This window comes from Lynx canadensis, chromosome C2, assembly GCF_007474595.2.
Source record: "Lynx canadensis isolate LIC74 chromosome C2, mLynCan4.pri.v2, whole genome shotgun sequence".
Taxonomy (NCBI): Eukaryota; Metazoa; Chordata; class Mammalia; order Carnivora; family Felidae; genus Lynx; species Lynx canadensis.
Genome location: NC_044311.2, coordinates 31056182 through 31076726, shown reverse-complemented (window position 1 = coordinate 31076726; position 20545 = coordinate 31056182). Strand labels below are relative to the sequence as shown.

The 20545-nt window shown below is 46.3% G+C and overlaps 1 protein-coding gene across 1 annotated transcript in view; it reads right to left on the bottom strand.

Annotated features, from left to right (window-relative positions):
• EPHB1 (EPH receptor B1) overlaps nucleotides 1-20545 on the bottom strand; it is a 143294-nt gene that overhangs the window by 53329 nt on the left and 69420 nt on the right. The window contains exons 7-8 of the mRNA XM_032594577.1: nucleotides 18983-19105; nucleotides 5372-5619 (exon numbers count right to left, since the gene is read on the bottom strand). Of these exons, the coding sequence (XP_032450468.1) occupies nucleotides 5372-5619; nucleotides 18983-19105 (371 nt within the window). The remainder of the gene's footprint in view (nucleotides 1-5371; nucleotides 5620-18982; nucleotides 19106-20545) is intronic.

Sequence of the window (20545 nt, the reverse complement as noted above, 5' to 3'; positions counted from 1 at the left end):
GAAGTGGTTAAAAGTCCAGGCTTTTGGGGAGCCTGGGTGGCTCAGTCAGTTAAGCATCTGACTTCAGCTCAGGTCATGATCTCACGGTTTGTGGTTTGAGTCCCAGGTTGGGCTCTGTGCTTACAGCTCAGAGCCTAGAACCTGCTTCGGATTCTGTGTCTCCCTCTCTCTCTTTGCCCTTCCTCTGCTTGTGCTCTCTTTCTCTCAAAAATAAATGAATAAACATTAAAAAAAAAAAAAAAGTCCAGGCTTTGGAGACAGACAGACCTGGCCTGGACCCAGGCTCTGCCGCTCACTGGCTGTGTGCCCTTGGGCATGTCATTTAACTTGCAGAGCCATCATTCCCACATCTGTAAAATAAGAACATAGCGTCCATTCTTCATAGGATTTTGGTGAGGTTAAATGAGACAGTATACATGAAAGGGCTTAGCTCGGTGCTAGTGAATACTAAGACAGCAACAACTGCTGGTATTATCAGCCAAGCCATAATGTCTCACAAATCAGCTCTCCCAGAGCCTGGTGAGAGAGTCTGAGGACACCGGGGGCCAGGACTACAGGTTCCTCGCAGCTTCCTGGTATGCTAGGGACACATCCTAGGATCCCTGCCATAGGAGAACCTCGCTCACAGGGCATTCTGAGCTCTACAGGTTGGCAGCTGCAGTAAAAAAAAAAAAACCCAACACCCACACCCCAACTGTAGCAGTGGATGACCGAGGCCTAATGATGCAGGCCTGAAGTTTGGATCAATTAATTAACTAACATGATTTTTTCTATTTCTTGACTTTTGAATGGCAAGTCATTCTTGATAGAATGTGTTTTGATCCTCCTTTGTGCAAGGCAGGCAACAGTTTATTGCTTTTCAGAGAAGATAAAGGAAGTCCAGAGAGTTTAAGTGATCAGCTTTAAATCATTCTGTGTGGCTTTGACTTATAACAAGAATCCAAGTCCAGGATGGCAAATTACTTCTGCACTGACCTTCCATCTGTGATCAACTGGTAACGCCTTCCTCAAATGTTGTGTGGAGAAGGCGGCTGTGTAGAAGCTTTGCAGCAAAAAGTGACATGATTGATTAATGATGTCTGCCATGGTCATAGAAAAAGAAAGTAGAGACATGTGTGCCTGAAATATGCTACTCTTATTTGAATCTTTAAACTCCTGTCCAGGGTCTTTTCCATGGAATATGGACTTTGTAATGGCAACATATTTTCTTTAGAACCTGCAGGGTAATCACATTTCATAAGACAGGATTGTACCTGTTGAGTTCATAATCCTGGTGAAACTTAAAGACACAAACCTATTAAGATTCCCTGACACATTCAACTGTTTTAGGTTCGGTTCATTGGTCTAACTCCCCAAGAAGAACTTCCAAAGACAGGAACATCAGCATACAAAGATGTACAAGACAGAAAAAGCCCAGTTCTCTCACTGACTTTGGAAAGGATCAGGCTCCACGGTGATCACATGGTAAAAATACAGTACAGTGAAGTGATTTAAACTTTCTTCCTTTCATGAAGTGCTTTCTGCTGAAATTGCTTTTTGGCAAATTCACTGAAGCCACTTGCTGGCCCTTTTATTAGGCAGGAAGGATTTAGGTATTTCAACTTTCATTGACAAATCCACTTCAGGAAATGAAACCCTTATTTGATTTGTTTGAAGAGAATGAATCATAGATTTTTTTTTTTTAACTGTAAGAGCCCTACCTTTCAAGATCATTCAATTCCAATGCCTTTAGTTTATAGATTGGGAAACTGAGTTAACAGATTTGCTCAAGGCCACCGGTGACTCATGGTGGAGCACAAAGCAGAACCTAGGTCTCGGGATGTCCAATCTGGTATTCTCTTCCCGATCTCTGGGTTATGGTCATGGGCTCCAGCCCATGAATGAGCCTCCCTGATAAGAAATGTCTGAATTTGACATTGCTCAGTCACTTCCAAGAGTCTTTCAGTTATGACTGTCTGTAGATGACCCAGCAGCAACTACAAGGTCAGGCTAGGCAAGAAGGCCTTACAGAGCATGTTGACCTTTTTGGCTATGGCACAGGACATTGAGGAGGGCTTCAGGGACGATTCCTAAGATTATGCAAGAGACACCAGTGCCAACAAGGATATATTAAATAATGGATTTGCATGCTACATAATCCATGGCATAGACATTTAAAAAATGAATAATACTGAACCTATTGAATGTGTGGTTAGAAAATAACAGTGTTTCTAATCCTTTTAGAAGGTGAAAGACTCTAAGTCCTGCAATGGGAGAGGAGCAGTGGGTGGGCTGTGAGAAGCCAGTGTGCCCTTTGGATCCCCAGTGGCCACAGCCGCCCAGACGCTGACCCAGAGCTGGAGCTGCAGCCACTCCCCAAAGCCACCATGCCCAGTGTAAACGGCCATGGCCAGTTTGGTGTGTGTGTGTCGGGGTAGGGGCAGTTGCGCAAATTGAGGACTAACTCTTTTCCTTTATTCTCTGAATGGTGATCCTAAAATTATACTACTTCCCTAAAGATGGACCCTGCAGAACTGAACTGATGACCTACTTTTCAATTTTACCAAGCAGCAGATACATCAATTAATGTTGCTATGCTCCAGGGTTTGGTAGTAAGGCTGAAATTAGATTTATAGATTACCTGCCTCCATGCCGTGCGAGGAGTCAGAAACGCTTCATTTCCCTCTCCTCCTTGCGCTGCCTGCTCTGGCCGTCCCTTACTTGCCATCCTTTCTCCTCTGCCTCCCTGTGTTCCTCTCTTGCCCCTGGCTCTTCTCCCACCGCCCAGGCCTCATCATCGTGACAAATACTGGTGTCTACCATGCCCCCATGTCCTGGGCCTCACATGGAAATAGCCCTGTGTGGAGCATCTGTGTGGGGTTTTGATTTTCTGTAGCCTCCGGAGAAATGAATCTCCTTGTTCCCCTGCATGTTCCAGGGAGAAAGTCTGATCACAGTCTTCAAATCATGTTGTGACTCTGTGAAGTACAATCAGGTCACTTGTAGGAAATAAATGACTCCTAAAAAGGTCTGGAGGCTGGTTCCAGAAAATCCTTTTTCTCCTAACATGGCCTTCTATTCACATTTATTTGGCTGTCTTCACAAGAAGATCCCTGATCACGAATGAATGCCCCCAGGAAAGCATGGTCTCTTCCTGACTCTGACATGAGAGGTCTGGCCACAAGAATAAGAGTCCATGGACGCTCAAGATGACTACATTTCCCCTGTCACTCCCAAACCTTTTTGTGCCAGAAATGGTTTTTCATGTTTGTTTTGTTTTGTTTTGTTTTGTTTTGTTTTGTTTTTAATCCAAGTAGCATTCACCAGGTGATCACTGTGTTGGGCACTGGGGGTTTCAAAATAAAAGGCATAACCCATACCCTCAAGGAGCCTGTACCAGGCAAAGTACATCCACCCCATCATTTACCCCCCCATTCCCTCCTCCAAAAATAAGCTACTATTGCCTAATAACCCAGAGGAGGCAAAAGTGTGTGTTTGCCCTGCCAAGGTAGCTTCAGTATGTGCAAATGCAGCTTCTAGACAGGTCGCCTGGCTACCCTTTCACACCGCAGTCCCCAAGCCCTGCTTCTGAACTTTGGAGCCACCACCAGCTGCTGAAAGGTTACCAGATAGGCCATGCTGGCTCTGGACTTTGAATACACTGCTCAATTGTTCCATCATACCTGCCTGCTCCCCTGTCTGCCTGTGCGTTCCTCATTCTACAATCAGATAATTCTCTCTCCTCCTTGAAGCCTTCCCGGGTTTCCCCAGGAAGATTTCAGTTCTTCTTGGCTTACAATACTTCTTTACGCCACACACAGAAACAAAAAGCAGAATCTAAGTGGATGATTGCTGGATGATTTGGGCACCAAGGTCCTCAGAGCAGGGACCTCTGTGGCAGGTTGTGGTCTCTCAGGTGGGCACAACAGGACCTCCCATCCCTTATGTATAAGACGACACCATGGTGCTGTTCCCCATCAAGATGTGGGGCACATTTCCTCCCCTTGAACCTGGGAGTCATATCACAGTAGTTGAAGGGTGCTGTGGGACTTGAAGCTAGGTTCCAAAAGCGGACCAGCTTCTGCCTTCATCTCATGGGATGTTAATTCTTGGGACCCAGCTTGCTGTGAGGAAGCCCAAGCAGGCCACCTGGAGAGATGCCAGCTGACACCCAACATCAACTGTCAGACAGAGGAGTGAGTGAGGCTTTGGATGATTCTAGGCCCCAGATCTTGAAGTGCCCCAGCTGATACCACATGGAACAGAGATATCCCCAACGAGCCCTGCCCAGATTGCAGACTCATGAACAAAATAAACTGTGCTAAGCCACGGAAGTTAGTGATCTGTTACATAGCAATAGAGCAATGTCTCTTCCATCCCTATAGGCCCAGCACCCAGTACGGGGCGTGACCATAGCACTCACCCCATGAATATTTCAAGACCAAGTGTATGAATGATACTTTAATCTGCAGCCACAGCTACTGTTTGGTAGCTTTGGTGACATGTACAGCCTGCCAGTTGGTATTACCCTGAAGTCCTTGCTCAGAAGGCCCAGCTCCATTGTGATGCTGCCCACATACTCTCTGCTCTCAGGGCCCCCAGCAGTCCCCAGCTGAGGCTTTGGTCCGAGGCAGGACTTGCTCGCGGGCCTATGCCCAGTCAGCTGCCACTCCCCAGGCATTAGCATCATGTCTGTTCTCCCTCACTCCCACCCTGAGTAACTCTGTGATGTCCCATAGAAATGAAAGCGGTTCCAGCGTGGTTCCATGTGAGCACATTCTGACAACGATCACTTACAGATCTTGCAGCCGGCGGCCTCGAGGTACCCCCACCTCTGCTGTAGCTTGAAGTCATACTTCCTCATCAAGCCCAGAAAAGACTTGTGAATGCTCGTGACACTGTCTATTCCTTTCATGCCCAGAAGTGCCCCTTCAGAGGGCGGGTGGCCCAGGCATGAGAAAAGGGCAGCCTGCTTTATCTCTGAGCTGCAAATGAAGGGAGCAGGCGGGGAGGGTGGCCGCGCTGGAGAAAAGGCAGAGATGGCCACTGGCGTCTGTGTGAATCACACAGGGCAGCGTAGCAGCTGAAGTCTCTTCAATCTCCGTGATTCATGCAGATGCCGATGGCCATTCTTCACCTGCCTCCCTATTCATTCGTATTCATCCAACGAGTATTTATCGAGGCCCTACTCCACGCTATCCACCTACCAAGGGGTCCACAGGCTCCTCTTTGTTCTATCTTTTTAGGAACAAATCTGTCAACCTCGCTAACATCTCCAACGCCCACCCACATTTCATCAGGCGATTCCTAAGTGGCAGCCTATCCTCATGCAGACACTTCTCCCCAGCAGTCAATTGTGCTAACATCATCCACACCCCTGGGCTGCCCTTACCCTGAGGAAAGAATCCAAAGCGCCGTTCTCCATGAACTCTGTGATGATCATGACAGGCCGACTCTTGGTGACCACGCCTTCCAGGCGGATGATGTTGGGATGGTCAAACTGGCCCATGATGCTTGCTTCGCTCAGGAAGTCCCGACGCTGCTTCTCCGAGTACCCGGCCTTCAACGTCTTGATGGCCACATAGATTTCCCTCTTGCCCGGAAGTTTCAGACGCCCCTTGTATACCTCTCCAAACTCCCCTGCAACAAGAATACAATCATTACTCATTTCCTTCTCAGTCCGTGAAAGCACAAGGGGAGGCAGCTTATCAGGAACAATGATGCTCCAAGTGGAACTGCAATTAAAGTGACAGAGATGGAAATAGCGTCCTTTCATTTTATTTTTTTATTAAAAAAAATTTTTTTTATGTTTATTTATTTTTGAAGGAGAAAGAGAGCATGAGTGGGGGAGGGGCAGAGAGAGAGGGAGACAGAATCCGAAGCAGGCTCCAGGCTCCCAGCTGTCAGCACAGGCCCACACAGGGCTCGAGCCCATATGCCGTGAGCTCGTGACCTGAGCCGAAGTTGGACGCTCAACCGACTGAACCACCCAGGCGCCCCTGTCCTTTCATTTTAACTATGATGTCCTAGCCACACTCAGTTCATAGAAAACACCGAAGTTATACCAAAATATGTTCCTTGCCTCAGTTCCTAGAAAGAGTTTAAGTAACTAAAGTGGAATTTCATGGGGTGCCTGGGTGGCTCAGTCAGTTAAGCGTCCGACTTCGGCTCAGGTCATGATCTCACGGTATATGGGTTCGAGTCCTGTGTGGGGCTGTGCTGACAGCTGGGAGCTTGGAGCCTGCTTCAGATTCTGTGTCTCCCTCTGTCTCTGCCACTTTCCCACTCACGCTCTGTCTCCCTGTCTCTCTCAAAAAAATAAATAAACTTAAAAAAATAAAAAAATAAAAAATAAAGTGGAATTTCAGAGTATATATGAGTTTGTTTTTCTTCATGTTTGGTTTTTGTGTCCAACCTGAATAATGAAAATGAAATGGTCAGTTTCACTTTGGCAGATCATAATTCATTTTTAGCAGAGCCTGGTGAAAGAACATCCAGGGGCTGGGGGATATGTTCATGCTCTTTGGCTCTCTGAATGAGATGTAAAACATTTATGTTCCTACATTGCCCTGGAAGCTTCTGTGTTGATTGGATGCCCCAGAACGCAGACACTGAGAAGTGAGGTGGGAAGTTAGCAGATGCTGTGCAGGATAGAAGGGGAGGAAACAAGATTGGCCAGAGTCCCAGATCACAAGGCAGGCCTGACATTATGAAAAGAAAGGAGGAAGCAGGAATGGACAAGGAGAGCTCAGATCGCAATGCAGAGCTGGCTGAGGCAGACCTGTCAGCTTCCCCCTCCCCTGGGGAGCTCCACAGTCAAGAGCACCCATTCCAGGAAGGCCTGGGCTCTAGCCTCCCTCCATGCTCAGTCACTGGTGGGGGCTGCAGGGAAGCCCTGCAGGTCCTGAAGGCGCTGCAGCTGAAGGGTGGCAGCTAAACAGTCAGTGATTCCTCCAAGCAAACACAAGCCGCACATCTCCACGGGTGCCACAGCATTTAAACATTTGTGCAGTAAAAATCACCGAGTAAAAACAATTCTGGTGACACTATTTCATAGCTGCTTTAAAAAATCTGTTGAATCCTGTTAAATGTGCTTTCAAAAGTTATTCTACGACTTAGCCTGGTTTTGTAACTTCCTGTTTAGTTATCTACTTGTAAGTGTATCGCTGAAATGTGTCAAAGGCCTGACAGGAGACACAGGGTCTTTCTGAGGGGGGCGGGGGGGGGGGGAACCTTTCTCTTTCACCTTTAGCTTCTGGAAGAAAACGAGGGAGCAAACTGAGCGGATAAACTACTGGCTGAATTAGAAAAGGAAGTTAACATCTCCTCTGCGATTTAGTTGGGAGTTCTTTTGTTTTCTACTACAAATGTAATTGGAAGGAAACTGCACGAAAGGGCTTTTCATACAGAACTCCAGAGTCAGTGGGACTTGTTAGAATCTAGGGCTGGAGTGGAAGTTGGCTTAAGCACCATTAGGATGATTTCACTGTGGACATATATCACGTGGGACCCTGGTTTTGACATTTAACCCAATGCTGCCTTGGTGAACAAACTGCTTCAAGTCAGACTGAGTCTCATTCACGTTCACAGCTTGTAGTGCCCACTGAAGTGCCTGGGATGTGGTAGGCATGCCAGTGAAAGGCGGGGGGGGGGGGGGCATGCTTCTTATTACTTGTTCAGCTTTTGCCTTGTCTGCTCTTGGGTCATAACCTGCTGGAGACTCTATCTCTGCTCTATCCGAAATAAATAGAAGTGCCAGTATTTAAATTTTTAGAAAAGATTGTTTACTGTAGCCTCTTCTACAGCGAAACGCTGTATGCCCATCACCAGGGAATGGTTGGAAAGTGGTATATTCTTCCTGCGGGATGCCATGAGCTGCTGAAAACCAGTAGAGGGGTCGTATGCATGGACTTCAAAGGTGTCCATATTATATTGTTAAATGAAGAAAGTTACGGAATGGGAATGTGGTATGTACCCAAATGGAGTGTGTGTGTGTGTATGGGTACAAGAGAAAAGGGACAAAATCCATGTAAAATGTATTTAAACTTCAAATTACAGGTATTTTTAAAAATGGTTGCCCTACAAGGGTGGAGTAGGAGTGGGAAGTAAAGCTAGGCAATTTAATTTAGTTACTTTTATGTTACTTTGATGTTTGAATTGTCACAATAAGCATTACTTTTGTTGGTCAACTGAGTAACATTATTTTAAATTTTTATCTTTAAAATATTTATTTTTAATTTTTTTAATGTTAATTTTGAAAGACAGAGCATGAGTGGGGGAGGGGCAGAGAAAGAAGGAGACACAGAATCCAAAGCAGGCTCTAGGCTCTGAGCTGTGAGCACAGAGCCCAATGCGGGGCTCAGACCCTCAAACTGCGAGATCATGACCTGAGCTGAGGTCAGACACTTAAACCGACTGAGCCACCCTGGAGCCCTGAACTGAGTAACATTTTTTTTAAAGTACTGCACAACAGGGTCCTGTCATACATGCGTGTGTATGTATATGTACATATGTGTGTATACTATATGTGCATGTGTATATATTTGTATACATGCATACATGCGTCTACATGTATGCATATATATATGTGTATATATGTATAATCTATAATATATCTGTTTGTGAATATGTACATATACAAACCATCCTTCTGACACCCTGACCTAGCAAATATTGAATAACCATGAACTAGATGAATACAAATTGCATATTTGATAAGTATGCCAACTGAAGAATATCAGTTAGTATTTCTTCCTTGTTGTTATAATAATGAGTTACATTTTCTTTTAGTAAAAGGACAGTTTAGGAGTTGAGGGGACAGATATGGTAACATTTTGTCTTAGAGAAGATAGGACACCAATGTCTACTGACCACCTACTATGTGCCAGGCAATGTGCTAGGCTCTTTACAGGTCATATCTCACTTAATCTTCATAGCACCCTCATGAGCTGGGTACTATGATGCTCATTTTACTAATAGGGAAACTGGGGCACAAGAAAAACACGCCCAAATCCCATAGCTATGAGTCAGAGCCAGGGTTGCCGTCCATGCCCATCGTGCTTCTGGCCTCTCTACAGAGCCACACTGCCTCTCTACAGGTGTGCTCGATTAGCAGTGCCACAGGGAACACAGCTGTACGAAGTCACAACTGAGGGGCCACCGTGCTCCAACTGTGCAGGTCCTAACAGTTCATGTGTAGTCCCTGTCACAGCAACTCACACGCAGGGAATTGCAAACACAGTGAGACTGTCTCACAGACAGATGTCACATTTGCTGGAACTTCCTGCCTGGAATCGGGTGGGGTCAGAATATTTAGGAATCAGAATATCCATCAATTTCTACATCAGTGTGCAGAGTTTGAGGAAGGGCTCCAGGTGAATCTGATGTCCCCTACAACACACAAGGGACACCCCAGGTAAGGACTTCTCTCCCACACCAGTGTTTCCCAAAGTTGGCCACCACTGGAGTCACCTGAACATACTTAAAAGCTGCCCGCAGGATCAGTTACAATAATTTGTGGGTCAGACCGAGGTGCAAAATGAGACCATGGGACTCCTTGTTTGGAAATTATGAAGGATTTCAAGCCTGTGACAGCATAGCATTAAACTAAGTGCGGGCCCTTCTGAACACGGTGCTGTCCAGGCAGCTCTGATGTGCAGCCAGGTGCGGCACCATGGGTCTAAAGCACCCCAGCATATTTCAGGTGGATTAGGGAGCTGCCGGAGGCCCTGGGATATCTGGGATTCATCACTGCACCTTTGGATCCCTCAGAAAGCAGTGCTGGTATATGGGCTGACTCTTACAGCACAGCGCCTGCCACAGAGCACGGGCTTTATACACAGGGGTGGAAACACAAGAGGGAAGAAACCAATGAAAGTGTGGCTTTGGCAAGTGCTAGCTACACAGAACAGCGTGGCTCCTGTGACTTTCTTAACTGACATATGTTATTTCATTGCTTAATCTTTGTGGCTGACCGGTTTTCAAGTGCAGTGTTTCTAATACTTGAGCTTTAAGTTGTATCCTCTGTAGGGGTTTCATCATACAGTTTTTTTTTTAATTGCTTTTTTTTTAAATTTATTTGAGAGCGAGTGTGTGAGAGAGAGAGAGGCAGGGAGGAGAAGAGAGTGAGGAAAAGAGAGAATCCTAAGCAGGCTCTGTGCCATCGGTGCAGATCCCAGCTGGGGGCTCACAAGTCATGAGATCAAGAGCCAAAATCAAGAGTTGGATGCTCAACCGAGCCACCCAAGCGCCCTTCATATAGTTTTTTTAGAATTATAAAATAAAAATGGGGTCTCCTAAGAGGATTTTTGGGGTAGTGAAACCACTCTGTCTGAAACTATAATGGTAGATAGGTGTCATTATACATTTGTCCAAACCCGTAGAATGTATGATGACACCAAGAATGGGCCCTCATGTAAACCATGGACTTCGGGTGATGGTGATGTGTCAGTGTAGGTTTGTCAATAAATGTACCACTCTGGTGGGGGATGTTGATGATGGGCGACATGCTGTGCATGTGCAGAGCAAGGGACATATGGGAAATCTCTGTATCTTCCGGTCAGTTTTACTATGAACCTAAAACTGCTCTTAAAAAAATGTAGATGTTAAAAAAACGTGCTCTCCTTGGGTAGGGAGAGATGGGCTTTGTAGTCAGTCACTATGGCGGTAGAGGTGCCACTGCTCTAAGGAATCTGCTCTGCAGTCACTGGGAAGCAGTGGCCTCACAGTGATTCTGTAAAAATAGCTCCTTTCCTGTCTGGCAAAGAAATGACTTCATATTCTCCAAGCCCAGAGGTTTTCAAAGTACCAACCGCAAAGGAAGCCACTTAATCCACAGTCCTCCCTCTCTCTCTCTCTCTCTCTCTCTCTCTCTCTCTCGGAAGCTGTGCTTCACCCTGTCATTAAGTGGCCCCAGTGCTGGGAGGGGAACTCCGGCAGGGAGTGGAAGAAGCAGCTCGTGTCTACACCAGCCCTGCCACCCCACTTGGGGCACTTCACTTCTCCAGCTGTCTTGGCTTTATAAACCATAAAAAGGAAGGGTCGACCACCGCAGCTTCCTAACAGGGTGTTGAGTCTCTGAGAAAGTGTTTTGTCAACTACAAACTGTGGGTGACACATGTGGGTGGCGATTTAAGACAAGCCAGGGATAGGGGCATGAGGTGGGTGGTACGTGGGGGTGGGCTCTGGAAGAAAAAAGGAGGAGGAGCACGTTTCTGCAAACAAGTGGCAGCCAAGGCAAAGCAGGGCTTTCTGCCAGGAGTAGTGGGGGAGTCCCGTTGCCAGGTATCGGGGTATAGACAGTGTCCCCAGGCGAGTCTAGCATGCTAAAGCGTGAGGGCTCTGGCTCTCTGGCACGGCCACAGCCTCATGGGGAGTGGGAGTCGATGGGCATATTGCCGTTATTAGTAACAGAAAACTGAGGCCTTGTATGGCTTATAATCTGAGAGATCCTGTCACCTTGATCTTTGATGTCAGGTTCATACACCATTCTCAAGAAACCATTGTCGCGGGGCGCCTGGGTGGCGCAGTCGGTTAAGCGTCCGACTTCAGCCAGGTCACGATCTCGCGGTCCGGGAGTTCGAGCCCCGCGTCGGGCTCTGGGCTGATGGCTCAGAGCCTGGAGCCTGTTTCCGATTCTGTGTCTCCCTCTCTCTCTGCCCCTCCCCCGTTCATGCTCTGTCTCTCTCTGTCCCAAAAATAAATAAAAACGTTGAAAAAAAAATTAAAACAAAACAAAAAAAACCACTGTCGCTTGTCGACACTTTCCTGTAATTAGGGCCAGAACTTGCTGTCTGTGATGCTTTGATTTGCCATGATCTGAGCACCAAAGAGCTTCCTTTTACATGAGCTTCAAACCACGGCCATACATTTTTCAATTTCTGATAGAAATTCATAACACCTAAAAATATTCTCGACCAATCAAGCATTAACATTATATTTAAAATAGATGTTTGTAGCAAATGACTGCATACTGGTTATGGCTGATTCTCTCTATGTAGATCCTTTACCGACAGTAACTGCAGCCAGCCTCATCTTGGTCTGGCTGGACTTTGGCAAGCATCTTTGAGGCTGACCTTGGAGCCTCTACTACAGCCAATCCTCCCTCTGGCCAGGACCTCGCTCCAGCGTCAGGCCAGTTTGGGGGCCAGTGGCTCTTGGCCGGCAGTGGTTCTCAAGGCGTGGTTTCTGCCTCACAGCGTCAGCCTCACCTGGGAACTTGTTAGAAAATACAGATTCTCAAGCCCCACGTGGATCTAGTGGATCCGAAGCTCACCAGGTGGGGCCCTGTGACAGGAGTGTTGATATGCCTCCAAGGTGATTCTGACGCCTGGCTCAAGTTTGAGAACCACTGCCCTCAAGGCTGTCAGCTGAGGGTAATTTAGCCACTTCCTGCGATTGTCCTCCAGACAGCTACGGAAATTATTCCCTACAAGTTTTCAGCCCCTTGCCAGTTCCTCTCTCCTACTTTCCTTGACAAAATGAGGAAGAGAGAAAAAGTAGTTCAGCAGCATTAAATGCCTCAACTATTATATATAAAATCAGAAGGAAAGAATTTTCAATTTTTGAAAATGAAACATCCAACCTGCCAGCAGGTATTTGAGGCAGTAGCTGTTGGCTATGTGCAGTGCGAATCTACACACACAATTGCACTCTCTCTCTCTCTCTCTCTCTTTTTTTTAGCAGTATTTTGAAGTCACAAACTGCCTTGGGGGAAAAAAAGGAAAGCAGAGCTTCTAGTTACTAATTCAAGCTTCCACCAGAAAAGGAACTTTTAAAGAATAAATTCAAACTAGGTTTTAAAGTATGATTTCCAGCCAGCTTTATCACACTAGCCTGTGCAAGGTATGTAGGTTATGGCTAAACCAGGGATAGTAAAAGCGTGTCAGGCATTCTGCTACCTCCTAACCCTGCACCCAGGACAGACATTCCTTATTGATGGCAGCCCCATTCCTCCTTTCCAGCAGAGCTCCCCAGATCCCCGTTACCAGGCTACTGGAGCCAGCAGATGAGATGGAAATTGCCCGTGGTGTCCACAATACTTAATACCTACAGGGTGAGAGCAAGCAGACGTTCTCTTTTCTTGTAGCTGTTTGCAGTCATTAGACTCCTGCCTACCTACAGATGACTTACTGTTTTCATTAGGTAAGCAAGCACCTATCATTGAAAATGCTAGCTATCTTGGTCCTCGTCCTTGTCCTTCTTAAGGGAGATTACCGAATCATTCTAGAAGAGGAGGTCGCCTACCCTATGGGCAATCTGAGTTCTAGGATAGTATCATCATTATCAGCAAGGAGGCTTGCCTACTCTAAGCTCCCAGAGTTTACCATCAGAAGTAATGTCACTGCATATTTAACTGCTCTTCTCCAGAACAGTAACCAAAGCGTAGGTATGTGGGGGTTTCATTCACCAGACCTCGATCAGCCGTGTCTGGGTTTCAATTCTTGCTCTATCATTCACTCAGCTGGCAGCGCAACCTTTTGGGAGCTATCCTCTGAATATTGATTTCCTTACCAGTTTAAACACACACACGTGCCCACACACACGCACACTCACTGACACACCCTAAGTCACATTATGGGAGGAAGCGAGACAATGTTTTCATAAAGTATGTCCACAGTGCGTGTTCAATATATGCCAGCTGTCTTAATTATAATTACTCAAGACATCTACTTGATTTGCTTTTCTGGAAACCCTTCCTGTCGTGACTCCTATCCAGTATGAGGCCACCCTCATGCTGCCCACCCTCACTTCAAATGAGCCCAGGGGAATCAGGCTGGCTGGTGGCCTTTCTACCAAAATATCTCCAAGAAACCCATCTCTTCTTGAAAGAGAGAACTGGTGGGCCTTGCTGGCCCCATTCCCAATCTGTGCACATCAGAGATCCCCCTCCCCAGCCTTCCTCACCCAGCCCTCTCCCCACAAATCTGCCGCTCTCTCACAATAAGCCATCTGTGGAAATGCTGAATTGGCAGCTGCTGGAGTCAGAGGAGGAGATTTATTAATAAAATACAATTGCCATATTTTCCTCTGGAAGCCACCCTCTAGTGACACCTCTACCTACATTTTCATGCACTTGAAAATCATGATCAGGGCTGCTGCATACAGTTACACGGGTTACACACTGCACAACCCTGAGTGACATTCATGCTGAGGGGCCTAATTATTCATGGCAACCCTGCTTTATGTTTTGGGCGAATCTACAGATCAAACTGGTCAGAACTAACCAATGCCTTGGAGCTGACCTGTGAGATGGTTCCTATGAGTCAGATTCATGGTCACAAATTGCTAATATTCTCCAGTTCTCCTAATTGCTAATATTCTCCTAACCAGAAGGCCTTCTGCCCTCTCTAAACAGACCAATAATGTCCATTACCTGAAGGGGAAGAGGAAGGCCAGCCATTATCCCACTGGGTCATTTCGAGAGCACCAAGTGACTTAAGACCCTTCACTTCCTTATAGGCTCTCTCCATTCTCCCAAGCTCTGTCCAGTTCTCCAAATTTTCCTTCCCACTATATTCTCCCCACAAGGACCTACTTTCATTGAACCATATGCAAATAATATTTGATTGAGCACCTGAGTGCCACACCAGGCCAGGCGCAGGAATAAAAAAATCCTGAGATTGCCCTATCGTCATTGGAACTTTGAGCCTGATGATGAGAGACAGGCAGATAATTGCATAATGGTTAATAAGTTCATTATTGCTCGGTCTTCCTGGATGCCATCACACCTGGCTCACAGTTACTCTTGTGTAACTCTTTTAAAAAATTTTTTTTAAAGTTTATTTATTTTGAGAGACAGAGTGAGCAGGGAAGGGGCAGAGAGGAGGAGAATTCCAAGCAGGCTCTGCACTGTCAGCACGGAGCCTGATGTGGGCTTGAGCTCATGAACCATAAGATGATGACCTGAGCCAGAACCAAGAGTTGGATGCTTAACCGGCTGAGCCACCCAGGTGCCCCTTGTTATCCCTTCATCCAACATCCTCAAAAGTTGAGAAGAAACATGGGAAGCTGCTGCAATTCTTCAGCCTCACAGTTTCTAGACTTTACTGGCCTTCATTCACATGCACAACTGCCACCCCACACCCCCCAGGGCCTGGCAGCCTTCCTCTCCCTTCAAGGGCTTTAACTCAATGCCCCTCATTTCTGGCCACAACCTCCCTGTTGTGTCTCCCCCATCAGCTCCATTCACCATGTTTGGATACATTCTGGTTTAGATCCGTTTAGTTCCTCGAGCAGAGCTTTCCCTACCACCTCCATCCCAGCAGTAGCCATCTCAAACCCACTCCACATTTCCAAGCAAAGCCCCATAAAAGTCTCCATGCCTCCGAGGCCTCACCCACCCCTCCCCGTCACCCATTCCAGGCCAGTCCAAACACAGCATCTATCAGATTTGTCTCCCCAGAATCTCATTCCTGTCGCCCAGCCTGCTCAGATGCCTACAAGACGTCACCATTTTCTACAGGATAAAATCCATACCGCAGCCTCTGGATCTCTGGGTCTCAGGCTGATTCTCCAGACTCAATGCTCAATGCTTACCCTCAGGAAAAGCCTCCCTGTTAGCCTTCTCTCTTTTGTGTTCTCAGGAAGTGCCACATAGAGTATCAGCCCATGCAAAGCTTTCATATCTTTAAGGGTCCCTAAGGTTTCTCTTCCTTGGATTCTCTCCTGCCATTAAGCCTCCCATCTCCAAGACTATGTATTCTCTGGGCTGCTCATCTTAGCTGTCAATTGCCTACCCTCCTCTTATGGAGTGGCACTGTGTGTATGTTGGACAATCACCACTACAGGGCAAGGATTGTGAGGCATCGGTGTATTTTTCAGCATCCACAATGGTCCCAGGCACAGAATCAATGTTCAATGAATGAGGATCTTCTTGAACTCTAAACTTAATCCCTCCTGCAATAATCATGACCTTCTCCTCTGGCTCTATACTCAGCAGGCATAGGTGGGTTCCTCTGCATCCTCTTTGCAATAACCTTGCACACTTTGGAAGGCTGGGGTGTGCCAGTAAGTGTTCAACTACTAGTTCTCCAGAAAGCAAAGAAACAAAGACCTCCCATTTGTAGCATCTGCCAATTCCTACTGTGTAAAAATTCCTACCGTGGCAGATGTCAACCTACCAACATGTGTCATTGAACATGGGGCTGGAAAGAGATGTACACAATTGGCTCTTGTGAGCTGGTGCCAGCTAGCTCCAACATCCTGCTGCTAGAAGGTCATATTCATTTCTCTTAAATCATGCAATTTTCCTCTTCTGTCACCGTCTCATTCTCTAATGAGTGTCACAAAAATTTGCTTTTTCTACTAGTTTTCATCCTTGAAAGCTCAGGCCAAAGGTTAACTCCTTTGCGACGCCTTCCTGATGCCCACACCCACTCCCAGAACAAGGAGCTGACCATGACTCCTTGGTGGCCCAACACTTTGCACATGCCTGTGTTGTGGATGGCGTGATACAGTGAACACGTTACCGGCCTATCTCCCACCAAGACTGTCAGACCACTGAAGTGGGGCGGGGTTGCTGTCTGTCCATCTCCGGAATCCCACGTGCAGTATGCAAGAAGTATTCAGTAAAAGCTTGTTGAGGGAGGGAAGGAAGGAGTACACCAGCAAAAGGACAAATGACTTCTGAGTCTTCTTTTCATGTTTTGTTACCATTTTGCAACCCAGTTTTTGCCCTGTGCTCCCAATCAGCCAGGAGGCTAAGAGCAATATTGCCAATAACACTGTATAAATATTACCTTACAAAATTCTTTTCTTTTTAACTTGACCTTCATACCAGCTCTTTTAGCACAAAGTGAAGTGAGTCTCCGTGAGGCAGGGTTTGGGGGAAGCAAGAGTGGAGAGAGAGGAGAAAAAGAACTGGGGAGTGAGGATTGATTCCAGCTAGGAGTCTCTTCTGTTAAAACTGCATCGAGTTACACATAGTGGATTAATATCCACAGGGATTAGCTCTGGAATTTCTGGATCGGGAGGAGATGAGTGTCTGGTAGAGAGTAGGCAGCAGCGGACTGGGCACAGGTCTCTACCCCGTGCCGCTGGGCATCTTATAAACCGCTAAGTGTACCGATCCCTCCCCACTACCACGTGAGCCACAGAGAGGGCTGACCTTCTCGGAGGAGGATGCACAAACACGGTAGCAGCAGCACAGGCTCTACAAAAATGGCAAGTGAAGGATGGAGCAGGGCCATCGATTGTCCCTTTATAGGCATCCAGCAGTTGGTGAGCTCACCCCAAATTGTCACTCCCTGGCAGGGTCATAAAGTGAGAAGGCTCTTTACTCTTCCTCTGACAAAGGTGGGAGGGGGCTGATGTGTGCTCTCTGGGGTGAAACATAGTCCAGAACACATTGCTCTAAGCACATGACATAAGTAACAACATTAAAATCACTAGCACCATTACCACACGACATAACAACAATTAATAATGTGGGCAAACAGGGTGTGGGACTGTAAGCATGCCTCCCCAACACTCTTTCAAGTTCACTGGAGAAATCTGAGCCTCTGGGAGTAATCCAATTTATCTGGTATCCAGCCTTCCAAGGCATGATCCTTAAATATGTCAGCTTCTAAGGAGGAAGAGAAAATTATCTGCACAGAAGTGAAAGTCGTGGTTCAGTAACATATTTAATGAAAGTCAATGGGAAATATGTATAGACTCATGTGGATCAGATTATGGCCAGCCGGCTGGAACTCCTGAGGGGTTGGTGAGAGAAGAAAGGTGTGTCCTGACAGGGACAGTCCCAGCAGCCACCACAGAGATGCCATGAAGGTAGAGCTCTTTAAGAGGGAATCCAGAGCATGAAAATGGTAGCCTAATGGGGCAAGCTTTCAAATGTGACTTCCAATTTCACAGATGGCTTTTTGACCCCTCAGTGCATTAAGAGAGGCAGTGAATGGAAGGATAGTGACTTTCCCCCTAAAGATAATATCCAAAGTGGCTGTCTGTAAGACTTAGACTAAGCACATTTTATCGAGTTAAATGTTACAGGTAGAGGCAACTCCATGACTCTCCAAATACTGATATGAGTGAAGCACTCCTAAACACAGGAACTAAAAAGAAGACTACAGTGTATGAGTGAAGAGAGCTCGAACAACGGCTAACAAGAATTGAAGACAAAGGAAAGATAAAGAATGCTGTAGAAGAAAATAAAAGTAGCAAAGAGGACACAAAGCAAACACATATTTTAAGACAATTCAAAACAGGCAGCAGAGGAGCCAGTAAAAGAAATTACTTATAAAGTGATGATATTTTACTCATTCACATTAATAAGGCTGAGTCCATTGTCAAATTGACTCAACTACTGATCCATTAAGGAAAGATGAAAATTCTATATCAGTCTTTAGGTAGGATCTCCTGACAGCAGCTCAGGCAGTTAGTTCTCTGCTGGGCTGGATTTCTAGTCCAATGTAGTGAGATGGATGAGAGCACGCATGTTTCTTCGAAGTAGAACTTGTCTTGGGTTACTATTCATATTATATATCTTTTGTAGGAAATAGTTACGGGTGGGTTTTCTTCTGGAAATAGTGGGCCCTCTTCAATTCATCATGGTCTGCTTCCAAAATGCATGTATGCAGGAAAAGGAGAACTGAAAGTTTGGGGGGAAATCTTGATCCAGAGCCATGGAGATATTGTCAGTGAGGCACTCTGTCCAGCTTCTAAACACATTTTGTTTCTTTCAAAGTCTTCTCAACTGTGTACCCTAGCTCTCTCTCTTTTGGTGTATTTGGTGGTCCATTTCTGGAGCTATGTCTGTCTGAATCTTTCAAAACTACAGCTGAATTCTCTGCAACACCAACCAAGCTGGGCCACCATCTTCAAGGTTCCCCAAAGATCCCTAGACACACAATGTAGATGGTTCAGACTCATCTTCTGGGGAGAGAGAAGTTAGAAACTCTTCTCCCAACGGGATGATTTTTTTATGCTGAAAGAGAACACCTAGAAAGGTGGGAAGCAGATGTTTGGACACCAAGAGAACAGAAAAGAGGGGAGGGGAGAGCCATACCTGCTCCGATGACCTCTTCGATTTTCACAAAAGATACATCAATCTCCTTGGCAAACTCCCGGACAGCTTCATTGGGGTCCTCGTAAGTGAAGGGGTCAATGTAGATCTTCATCCCTGGGGAGCCTTATTAGAGGAGATAAGCAGGGTTAACATCCCAAAGAGGACATGGTGGTCAGTAAGTCCTGGCTGCTATCCCCAGCAGTAAGAGTACGGCTGGGGCGGGGGGGCATCCCCCCTACATACCAGACTGCCTCTCTTTGCCTTGCTGGGCCTTCCCATCTCCCTTCCCTCTGGGCCACACTAGCTTGGTTCTCCGTCCTCTACTTCTCCTCCATATTTTCTTCTCTTTTTGAGCTCTTGATGAAATGTGGAGCAGATTACTTATAAGTGACAGATCGGGACCAGCTCCCACACTGAGCGCTCACAGAAGGCAAAGAAACTGATTGATGCCAACCAAATGCATTAGCAGAAGAGTGGTGGTAAAATGGTAGGGTAGATATCAATATTTATCAACTTGACAACTCTTCTGAGTGGAGGCCACCGTTAAGGTTATAACTGACGGCTGTGGCCACAGCTGGAAGAGGGATGAGGATGGATTAAAAAAAGAAGAAGAAGAAGAAGAAAAAGGAGAAATTGCTATTAGAAACATTTCAAGATAGAAGTATCCAGACAGAATACCAGAAGAGAAAATGTGAAAAGAAAAGCTCAGAAAATACTGATAGAGAAAAGAGCAAAGTCTACATAGAAAAAAGTAAGGTGGAATGAAAGAAAAATGGTCATGAATGCCCATGCCTCAGACACACTGGAGTACGAAAAACGAGTAAAATGGAGAATGAGAAATACAAAAAGGAATATAGACTTTGTCAGTGATGTTTACACTGGCAAGATAAATAGGCATGCATGGGGACGAAACAGAGAACTGTCACTACAGAAAAAATACATTCAAAAAGTGGAGGAAAGGGGACAAAAAAGGCAACAGAACCCAAGAAACAAATGGATTCACGCACAACGCAATTTTCGGTATGCCTGATGTGTCATGAGGCCAAGTATAGAAACTGCTTTCTTGGTGCTAGTGTGCTGGGCAGGAGAGGGCTTTGAAAGCTAAACAACATGGTCTGGCATGGCATCCTTGTGAAGAGTGGGTGCTCTCCCTGCCGGCCAACGTTGCCGGTGGAAGGGTCAAGTCAGCAGGGCAGGCAGGCCTCAAAAAGCAGAAATGCCAAGCTCCCGCGGCTGGGACCCAAGGCTGAGGCAGTTCCCCAGATACCGTGAGCACCGCAAGCCTCACTGCGGCTCATCTCTGCTGACTCTCAGCCCTAAACGAAGAGGCTAGTTTTGACATCTTTCACTTATCTTTCTGATGAGTCTACAGCTCCCCCAGGTTCATGCTGCTTTGGTCACAATTCAGGCAAGGACTCGAAGTGCTACAGTACAGCCCAGAGGGAGAAGGAAGATGCAGCAGAGAAGTGAAGGGGGATTTGTTTTTTAAGTCAGAGACAGCCAGGTTCCATGCTCAGAAGAACTGCTCTTTTGGAAAAATGGGTTATAGGCGTCATTAAATAA